The sequence below is a fragment of the Ictalurus furcatus genome, chromosome 3 (genome assembly GCF_023375685.1).
Source record: "Ictalurus furcatus strain D&B chromosome 3, Billie_1.0, whole genome shotgun sequence".
Taxonomy (NCBI): domain Eukaryota; kingdom Metazoa; phylum Chordata; class Actinopteri; order Siluriformes; family Ictaluridae; genus Ictalurus; species Ictalurus furcatus.
In genome coordinates, this window is record NC_071257.1 from 6,696,884 (window position 1) to 6,708,063 (window position 11,180).

Sequence of the window (11,180 nt, forward strand, 5' to 3'; positions counted from 1 at the left end):
ACTGTACACACCATTATATTTCTTTTACTGGCTTTATATTTTAATTCTGCTGTTAATGTGTATTATCTTCTTCACAAAACAGTTTCTATATATATATATATATAGGCATGTACTAGAAGCCGTCTGTTTATAACCAGGTTATTCGGTCATATACAACATCGTGGCTGAGTCTTCTGCCCATTCTGGTTGGCTGTGTATGAGGTTCTGAAAGCTTGCTGTCATGTTCCTACAAAGCAACTATCTCAGTATTCTACTGTCTCTCTCTCTTTCTGTCGTTTTCCTGCTGAATATACCCACTGTTTTCTTTGTGCTAAGAACCCAACTATCATTTCTTCTAGTTCATCACTACGGGAGTAAAATGTTACGCTCGGAATCAAACTCGTCCATTACTCAGTCTCCTATAGGTTGGCAACTCTCACACTTTCTCTCCTTGCTCCATCCCAGTGGTATGTGTGCAAGCCCATGTGACTGTGTTTGTGCGTGTGTGTGCACCCGAGTGTTCCTGCTGGAGCGATGGTATTTTCATTAACATTAATCCCATGCTACTCCTTGAGACTTCACTTGCATGCACTTGTTTGTTGCACTGCGTTTCCAGGCTGCTTTCCTGGCCAGTCTCTGCTGTCTCTTGGTGCAAGCGCTTTGTGTGTTCTTTCGAAAAGCTCTTTCGATGCTTCGTCTGCTTGACAATCTTACTTTCATCTTTGCTCTAAATTGGGCTAGATTTTCTGTATATAAACACTATGATAAAACAAATACAGCTAAAATGGCTTAGTGTTAATTAGGGATGCATTGATGCCACTTTTTACTTCTTCTAAGTACCATTACTGATACTTGATATTAAGGAATCAGGGACATCATGGAACATTTTATTTAGCTCCCGCAGTGTGTTATGTGCAAGATGTTATGCTGTTTAAACTTTAATAGAGACCATGAAGTTATCAAGTCAGTCTCATTTTGTATTATCTGTACATAAGAATGGCAATGTACACTAGGCTTATGTCAAAGTATCACGTGGTACAAAATTTCCGTATCAGAGTTATACTCAATACCAGTATTGGTGCATCCCTAGTGTTAATTTAAGAACAGTCTGCTTTTAAATAAATGTTGTTAGCAGAAGGATATGGAAAGAGGCTCTCTCCTGCCTTAACATGTTCAGTAGATTATACAGAATACCCATTTTATTGCCATTACATGTCAGTGATGTGAAACCGCATGCCAACTGCTCATATTAACTCGCTCATCATATCATTGCCATCGTCATTAGAGCACATTACCTTCAAATGAAGATTTCATTTGGACCCATTTATGAAATTGGCTTCCCTTTGTCAAATCGCTTTTACTGTACAGTCCACGAGCAGTATGTGCTCCTGCTAGCTCCTGACTCATGTGCACTCTTCTTAGCTAAAGGTAGGACCAACGTGGAGTTAAGAGAGAAGTTCATTCTTCCGGAAGGGACCACTCAAGTGATGGCCAGCTTTCGCTACAGAGGTCGAAGGTCACGGCCATCCTCAAGAGGTGCCTCCCCGAACAGGTCGAACTCCAGCCACAGTTGTGCTGCACAGCCCAACCCTGCTGCGACTGGTACACCGAAGGTGGGAGCACTTTGTATTTTCATAGCAAGTGGAACATAAGGAGCTTATTGTGGTGTTCTGTGTCTCTCACAGATGCCATTAAGTAGTCTTATAAACTATTCAGTTCATGTCCATTTTTATTCTTTCTGCAAAGGTCCACCAGTTTATCAAATGTGTTTATTTCTTAATAATTGCTACCTATGAATTCTTTTATTATCAGGAGCACATTCCCGAAACACTTTCTCCAGAGTTTGTCAAAGTTTTGTAATAAGATGAAAGAGATGCGAGCGACATAATTTGGCCCAGTCTACATTAATTACTTTACAGCCTGGAGAATCGGCTCACGTGGATGCTTTTGCACCCCAAACACCTACTTAGTTATACAGTGTATCATTTAAACATTAATATAAGGGATCATTTAATAGAGATTCCTTATATTTTAAACCACTGTTTTATATTTCTGTATTTGACCCGCCATTGTTCCTCACAGACTCTCCAACATTTAACCCGAAATTATGATAAACCCTGGCTGACAAACAGCAAATCAGCTACTCCCTTAAAGTCGTCCGACTCTTTTGAGAGCCAGGGGTCATCCAATGAGGTATAGTGATTTAACAGGAGTGACACAACCTAATACTGAGCTAACAATCGTCACTAACCCACTATTTATTTCCTGCTGTTTAACTTAACACTCTGTGTGGGGTTTCAGTCCAGTCTCACTCTTAAGTGGCAATCTGAATGCAAGCCTAAGTCTAAATGTTTGAATGAATTTAACCATTGAACACTTTCTGTAATACGGTTGTTCTGTTCAGAAATGTGTTTCTGGAGTACTGGAATAGGGCTCTCTCTCTTAATATCTTTTCTTCTTTCAGCTGGGCTGTGCTCTCACAAACTACTACAGGGAAAATTATTACTTTTATACCACAGCACTGTATAATTCTCCAATCTATAAGTTATCTTCATGACAGAAGTAAGAGAAGCTGCTGAGGAAATAACTGTTTTATAGCTGTTATCACAAGTCATAATAGGAACCAACTTGTTCCTTAATAAATAAAAAATGTAATTAGTGCCAAATCTGTGGTGTAAGATTAATAAAATACTTTAGGGCATGCTGTTATTGGAAAATAGTCCACTTGAGGGTGGTAACAGTAACTCTGTGTTGTCTCAGGCCATAGCACACCACCACGGTGTGGATTATTTTCCTATAGCAGGAGATCTATAATGTTTCTTATGTAACTGCTTAAGGACTTGCTTGCCCTGTCATGCCTGTGTTTGCGTTATTGTGCTTTCTGTAGAGTAACTGAGGGTTCCCCCCCCCGCATCAAAATATTCCAGTATATAGCTGTAATAATGCAGTTGTTCTATAATGACATTTCTGTCACTTTTCATATAATTTTATTTTTAATCTCTGGTTATGTTACAGTACAAGATGATTCCAGCCAAGTAACACTTTCAGTGTCTAGGTCAAAAGCATAATTTTTAAAATCCTTCCTTGTGATAACATCTGTCCTGATAATAACTTTTTTTTTTGCTTTCTACAGAGTACACCCATCCAAGGCACTAAGCTCCGTTTGCCTGGTTATTTATCAGGAAAAGGTTTCCAATCAGGAGAGGAGGGAAGCCTGATAAACACTGCTATTCTGAAAGCTAGAAGTCAGACTGCTGGTGAGTTGAAAACACCCCCCCCCCACAAAAGTTTACACAGACTGGTGAATAAAAAAAGTATACTTTACACACAGTTGTACCCATAGTCTTTCAAAATATACTCCATTTGACATGTACGCATGTGCAGTACGACAACCTGCACTACCCCCTCATGACCTACAAGTGTCAGTACAGAGCAGTAAAGCAGGTCTTCTGGTTTGAAGGAAGACAACAAAGAATCACCACAACACCAGAACAATGGAGGAGAAAGACATGCTGTTTCATTTCCTGTTACTTGAGGAAGAAGAAATGTTAAGGGAGAAACCAGAAAAGAGCATGAGATGGCAAATTCAGTCAGGTTTTTTCTTGAGACTACCTTGAGAATCAATGGCCCTGGGTCACTGTTGCCACCTTGTGGAACAACTACAGTGCATCCGGAAAGTATTCACAGCACTTCACTTTTTCCACATTTTGTTATGTTACAGCCTTATTCCAAAATGGATTAAATTCATTATTTTCCTCAAAATTCTACAAACAATACCCCCTAATGACAATGTGAAAGAAGCTTGTTTGAAATATCTGCAAATTTACTAAAAATAAAAAACCAAAAAAGCACATGTACATAAGTATTCACAGCCTTTGCTCAATACATTGTTGAAGCACCTTTGGCACCAATTACAGCCTCAAGTCTTTTTGAGAATGATGCTACAAGCTTGGCACACCTATTTTTGGGCAGTTTCTCCCATTCTTCTTTGCAGGACCTCTCAAGCTCCATCAGGTTGGATGGGGAGCGTCGGTGCACAGCCATTTTCAGATCTCTCCAGTGATGTTCAATCGGGTTCAAGTCTGGACTCTGGCTGGGCCACTCAAGGACATTCACAGAGTTGTCCTGTAGCCACTCCTTTGTTATCTTGGCTGTGTGCTTTGGGTCGTTGTCCTGTTGGAAGATGAACCTTCACCCCAGTCTGAGGTCCAGAGCGCTCTGGAGCAGGTTTTCATCAAGGATGTCTCTGTACATTGCTGCATTCATCTTTCCCTCGATCCTGACTAGTCTCCCAGTTCATCCCCACGCTTCACTGTAGGGATGGTATTGGCCAAGTGATGACTGGTGCCTGGCTTCCTCCAGACATGACGCTTGCCATTCAGGCCAAAGAGTTCAATCTTTGTTTCATCATGGTCTGAGAGTCCTTCAGGTGCCTTTTGGCAAACTCCAGGTGGGCTGTCGTACCTTTTACTGAGGACTGGCTTCCGTCTGGCCACTCAACCATACAGGCCTGATTGGTGGAGTGCTGCAGAGATGGTTCTTCTCCTCTCTCCACAGAGACACGCTGGAGCTCTGTCAGAGTAACCATCAGGTTTTTGGTCACCTCCCTGACTCAGGCCCTTCTCCCCTGATTGCTCAGTTTGGTCGGGCGGCCAGCTCTAGGAAGAGTCCTGGTGGTTCCAAACTTCTTCCATTTACAGATGATGGAGACCACTGTGCTCATTGAGACCTTCAATGCGGCAGAAATGTTTCTGTACCCTTCCCCAGATCTGTGCCTCAATACAATCCTGTCTCGGAGGTCTCCAGACAATTCCTTGGACTTCATGGCTTGGTTTGTGCTCTGACATGCATTGTTAACTGTGGGACCTTAACAAGAGACAGGTGGACTCCAATCGCGTTGTAGAAACATCTCAAGGATGATCAGTGAAAACAGGATGCACTTGAGCTCAATTCTGAGTGTCATGGCAAAGGCTGTGAATACTTATGTACATGTGCTTTTTTTGTTTTTAATAAATTTGCAAAGATTTCAAACAAACTTCTTTCACATTGTCATTATGGGGTATTGTTTGTAGAATTTTGAGGAAAAATAATGAATTAATCCATATTGGAATAAGGCTGTAACATAACCAAATGTGGAAAAAGCTGGTGGCGCGTATACTCTGATGATGAAATTTGCGTCACATGTAAAATGTGAAGTATACTTTGGGCTTGAGTGTGCAGGGTCTGGAGGCTGAAACACATTGTTGTAGTGAGAGATCAGAGGACAATGACCACACTGGTGTGAACAGAAAAGCATCTCCAAATGCACAACACATGCATCAAACCTTAAGGTGGAGGGCTACAACAGCAGAAGACCACATCAGGTTCCACTCGTGTCAGCCAAGAACAGGAATCTGAGGCTTTCATGGGCACAGACTCACCCAAACTGGACAGCTGAAGACTGGAAAAAGACAAGGTGATCCCCCCCCCCCAAACTTTAACTGTCCAGTTTCAAAGAGTCTGTTCCCATTATAGCCTCAGATCACTGTTCTTGGCTGACGTGTGGAACGCACTATGGTTTCATGCTGTTATATCCCGTCCACCTCAAGATTCTGTGTTTTGTGCATACTGAGATGCTTTTCTGTTTACCACGGTTTGAGTTACTATATCCTTCCAGGCAGCTCTGACCTCTCTTATCAACAAGGTGTTTTTACACATCTAGAGTGCACATAAACTCAAGATAGGGCAACATTTACCACATCAGTGAATCTGTCCCCCTTCAGGTTACAGTAAGATTCCCAGCAGGCCCGGCAGTAAGGCAGGGAGCCGTGGAAGCAGCCGGCGTGGGAGCGATGCCTCTGACTTTGACATCTCCGATATCCAGTCTGTCTGCTCTGACGTGTCGGAGATGGTGATGGACTCTGCAAGGCCACGCTCATCTCCACGGCAGCCTGGAGTTAAACCCTCCAAAATCCCTACACCACAGAGGAGGAGCACAGCCAGCAGCAAACTGGCCAAGACCACGACCAAGAGATAGTCAGCAGCTGGCTTCTATCTTTACAGCACTGTGCTGGAACACACTGGACAAAAACTGGACTCCTGAAGACACTAAAAACTGCAAAATGTCCTTATTTAAAATGAACAAGTAGCAAGTTGTAAATTATAAAAGAAAAAAAAAAGTGTAGCAAGTTGTAAATTATTCCAAGGAGAAACGAGGTGAAGTAAGTGGGATTGATGCTGTGTGAGTGGAACATGACAGTTTTGTGTATTTGTTGTGTATTTTTAATTTCTGTGAATAATGTCGCATCAGATTTTATTTTATTTTATTGTATTGCTGCTACAACCTGAGAGGTTAGCAAGCACTGGCAGGAGAAAAGGACTGTACATGGTGAAGCTAAATAACAATTTTCCATATTCTTGGATTGAGCTCACTTTGAAAGCGGATCATACTGTAAATCTCCACAAGCTTGCGAATAATATTATGCCACTGCGATTCACCAGGGCACCCTGACTATTTATTCATCTATTTAAAGTGCAATGATGTGTTGCTGAGAATGCATTTTAAAGGGCAATACAATACTAACTAACTGTAATCACTGCAAGTGCTCCTCCTAAAACACTACATGGCCTTCAGTACAAAACAACAAAAAACAGTCCATCATATCCACCTGCTAAATAATGTTTTAAGTTCCTAATAGTATCATTGTGTGCCATTTAACTTTGACAAGAACCTTCCACGGTTCTAACTAGCAGATATTCATAAGTGCATTCATGTCTGTGTACTGTATGAGTCAGTGTCAGTGGATTACTCAACATTTTTGTAATAAACCTGCTTGCAGAAAGCTTTGGCAGTATCGAAAAAGCAAGGCCTGCTCCTGTTTACATTCATTCATTGGATTTGTGATGGTGGTGTACCATCTTAAACAAGATTATATTGTGTCAGAGAGGTAATGTTTTAGGAGTTTGTTTTAATGAGTTATGAGAAGTAAATTAAATTTTACTGGACATGAGAGAGGAAAATAGACAGTGTCAGCATTCTGGTGCTTGGCAGAAAGCACACTGAAGGGGGGAAAAAAGGGGACTTCCTGACTAAGTCGTGCCAGATGGCCTGTGTGTTGTGTACTGGATTAACGGTCATCATGTGAAAGAATCCGGCTGTGTAGTCGGAGCCCTGACTCTGCACGCTATAACACATCTAAAATCACATTATAGTCCAAAAATACATTTCTTATAGATCTAGCGTTAAGAGCCATCAATTTGTTTTGGCTTAGTATAATAAGTCTAAGTAGCAGCAGAATTTATAAGCTGTGCTTTAAAGCATTTTCATGCCTCAGAATTGTACTAAACTTTTACTGAATTAATGCGTGGACCACTGCCCGGTCATAAGCGTTTATTTTATACCTATAGGGTTTTTTCCGCTTACCTAGTTTATGAAATGCGAGCGAGTTGACATTCAGCTTTACAGGTTGGGTACAGATTGCTGCAAAGCCTCTACTCTAATAAAATGGGAATAAAATGAGAGCACTGAGGAATCTGTGGGAATCTGCTCCAAACACTTGGAGCAGTGGTATTCAAAAATTGAGTGGGCCCTCCTTGGCAGGCAAAAGAAAACCACTGAGGGGAATAAAGAGAATGGAATTTTTTTTTATCTGTAAAGTTTCAATATACACTGCCCTCCACTAATATTGGCACCCTTGGTAAATATGAGCAAAAAAATACTGTAGAAAATTATTTGTTTAACCTTTTGATCTTTTGTTAAAACAATCACAAAAACACTCTGCTCTTATTGATATCAAACAATTGCAAACAAAACAGGTTTATCCAAAAATATCTTTGTTAAATATATGTGCACAAGTTTTGTCACCCTTTTAGTCAATACTTTGTGCTACCTCCCTTTACCAAGATAACATCTCTGAGTCTTCTCCTATAATGCCTGAAGAGGTTTGAGAATACATGGCAAGGGATCTGAGATCATTCCTCCATACAGAATCTCTACAAATCCTTCAAATTTTGAGGTCCACGCTGGTGGACTCTCCTCTTCAGTTCACCCCACAGGTTTTCTATGGGTTTCAAGTCAGGGGACTGGGATGGCCATGGCAGGATCTTGATTTTGATGTATGTTTTGGATCATTGTCCTGCTGGAAGATCCAGCCACGGCCCATCTTAATCTTTCTGGCAGAGGCAGTCAGGTTTTCATTTAATATCTGTTGATTTTTTTTATAGAATCCATGATGCCATGTATCCTAACAAAATGTCCAGGTCCTCAGGCAGAAAAACAGCCCCAAAACATCCACATAAAAATCCACCACCATATTTACCCGTGGGCATGAGGAACTTTTCCATATGGCTACCTCTCTGTGTGTGCCAAAACCACTTCAGGTGTTTATTGCCAAAAAGCTCTATTTTGGTTTCATCTGACCCTAGAATCCGATCCCATTTGAAGTTCCAGTAGTGTCTAGAAACCGAAGACTCTTGAGTTTGTTTTTGGATGAGAGTAGAGGCTTTTTTCTTGAAACCCTTCCAAATAACTTGTGATGTACAGTATCTCACAAAAGTGAGTACACCCCTCACATTTTTATAAATATTTGATTATATCTTTTCATGTGACAACACTGAAGAAATGACACTTTGCTACAATGTAAAGTAGTGAGTGTACAGCTTGTGTAACAGTGTAAATTTGCTGTCCCCTCAAAATAACTCAACACACAGCCATTAATGTCTAAACCACTGGCAACAAAAGTGAGTACACCCCTAAGTGAAAATGTCCAAATTGGGCCCAAAGTGTCAATATTTTGTGTGGCCACCATTATTTTCCAGCACTGCCTTAACCCTCTTGGGCATGGAGGTCACCAGAGCTTCACAGGTTGCCACTGGAGTCCTCTTCCACTCCTCCATGACGTCGTCATCACGGAGCTGGTGGATGTTAGAGACCTTGTGCTCCTCCACCTTCCGTTTGAGGATGCCCCACAGATGCTCAATAGTCCATCACCTTCACCCTCAGCTTCTTTAGCAAGGCAGTGGTTGTCTTGGAGGTGTGTTTGGGGTCGATATCACTCTGGAATACTGCATACTGATCATGCTCTGCTTCAGTATGCCACAGTACATGTTGGCATTCATGGTTCCCTCAATGAAATGTAGCTCCCCGGTGCCAGCAGCACTCATGCAGCCCCAGACCATGACACTCCCACCACCATGCTTGACTGTAGGCTAGACACACTTGTCTTTGTACTCCTCACCTGGTTGCCACCACACATGCTTGACACCATCTGAACCAAATAAGTTTATCTTGGTCTCATCAGACCACAGGACATGGTTCCAGAAATCCATGTCCTTAGTCTGCTTGTCTTCAGCAAACTGTTTGCGGGCTTTCTTGTGCATCATCTTTAGAAGAGGCTTCCTTCTGGGACGACAGCCATGCAGACCAATTTGATGCAGTGTGCGGCGTATGGTCTGAGCACTGACAGGCTGACCCCCCACCCCTTCAACCTCTGCAGCAATGCTGGCAGCACTCATACGTCTATTTTCCAAACACAACCTCTGGATATGACGCTGAGTACGTGCACTCAACTTCTTTGGTCGACCATGGCGAGGCCTGTTCTGAGTGGAACCTGTCCTGTTAAACTGCTGTATGGTCTTGGCCACCGTGCTGCAGCTCAGTGTCAGGGTCTTGGCAATCTTCTTATAGCCTAGGCCATCTTTAAGTAGAGCAACAATTCTTTTTTCAGATCCTCAGAGAATTCTTTGCCATGAAGTGCCATGTTGAACTTCCGGTGACCGGTATGAGGGAGAGTGAAAGCGATGACACCAAATTTAACACACCTGCTCCCCATTCACACCTGAGACCTTGTAACACTAACAAGTCACATCACACCGGGAAGGGAAAATGGCTAATTGGGCCCAATTTGGACATTTTCACTTAGGAGTATACTCACTTTTGTTGCCAGTGGTTTAGACATTAATGGCTGTGTGTTGAGTTATTTTGAGGGGACAGCAAATTTACACTGTTACACAAGCTGTACACTCACTACTTTACATTGTAGCAAAGTGTCATTTCTTCAGTGTTGTCACATGAAAAGATATAATCAAATATTTACAAAAATGTAAGGGGTGTCACTTTTGTGAGATACTGTAGGTGACTTCGGATTGTAGTTTTGGAGACTTTCTGACCCCAAGACGCAACTAACTTCTGCAATTCTCCAGCTGTGATTCTTGGAGATTTTGTGGCCACTCGAACCATCCTCTTCACAGTGCATTGAGACGATATAAACACACGTCCAATTCCAGGTTGACTCATAACATTTCCAGTTGACTGGAACTTCTTAATTATAGCCCTGATGGTGGAAATGGGCATTTTCAATTCTTGTGTTATTTTCTTATAGCCACTTCCCATTTTGTGAAGCTCAACAACCTGTTGCTGCACATCACAGCTATATTCCTTTTTCTTACCCACTGTTATGAATGACTAAGGGAATTGGGCCTGTGTTGCCTCATATTTATACCCCTGTGAAACAGGAAGTCTTGGTTGAACAAATTCAAGTTCCTAATGACCCAGGTGTACTAAAATTTTTTAAAATATCAATGTGAATATACTTCAAATATATTTTTCTCACATGAATTAATAAGGGTGCTAATAATTGTTGTAATATTAAATATTTAAAGATTTTTTGTTTGATATCCATGAAAGCAGAGTATTTTTGTGAACTGTTTAACAAAAGACAATTTTTCACAGCTGCCTTTGCTCATATTTACCAAAGGTGCCAATATTAGTGGAAGGCACTGTACATTAAAATTTTTTATATATTTTTATATATATATATATATATATATATATATATATATATATATATATATATATATATACACACACACACACACACACACACACGAGATCCTGAGTTCAGGTTACTGTTACAGAATTTCACGTTCTCCCTGTGGGTTTCCTCCCATCTCCCAAACACATGCATGTAGGTAGACCCTAGGTGTGAATGAGTGTGTGAATGTGTGTGTGTGCTGGACTGACCTCTTTTCCAGGGTCTTTTCCCACCTCACGCCCTGTGTTCCCATAGTGGCTCAGGATCCACTGCGATACTGACCAGGATAAAGCGCTTACTGAAGATGAACAAATGATCGATGTACACACATTTCCATCTCTCACACACACAGTTAAATACATTCAACAGCCCAATCCACAGCCATTTTCACATTTAGTAAAAGGACCATGC

General features: G+C 41.4%; 1 protein-coding gene across 10 annotated transcripts in view; it reads left to right on the plus strand.

Moving 5' to 3' along the window:
- dst (dystonin) overlaps positions 1-6,812 on the plus strand; it is a 148,462-nt gene extending 141,650 nt beyond the window's left edge. For 4 of the 10 annotated variants that reach the window (XM_053620536.1, XM_053620540.1, XM_053620542.1 and 1 more), the window contains 5 exons: positions 339-446; positions 1,402-1,592; positions 2,062-2,172; positions 3,113-3,236; positions 5,742-6,812. In XM_053620536.1, the coding sequence (XP_053476511.1) occupies positions 339-446; positions 1,402-1,592; positions 2,062-2,172; positions 3,113-3,236; positions 5,742-5,995 (788 nt within the window). In that variant the 3' untranslated portion in view covers positions 5,996-6,812. The remainder of the gene's footprint in view (positions 1-338; positions 447-1,401; positions 1,593-2,061; positions 2,173-3,112; positions 3,237-5,741) is intronic. The other 6 variants (XM_053620544.1, XM_053620546.1, XM_053620537.1 and 3 more) reach the window with 3 other exon arrangements.
- Positions 6,813-11,180: the final 4,368 nt, after the last annotated feature.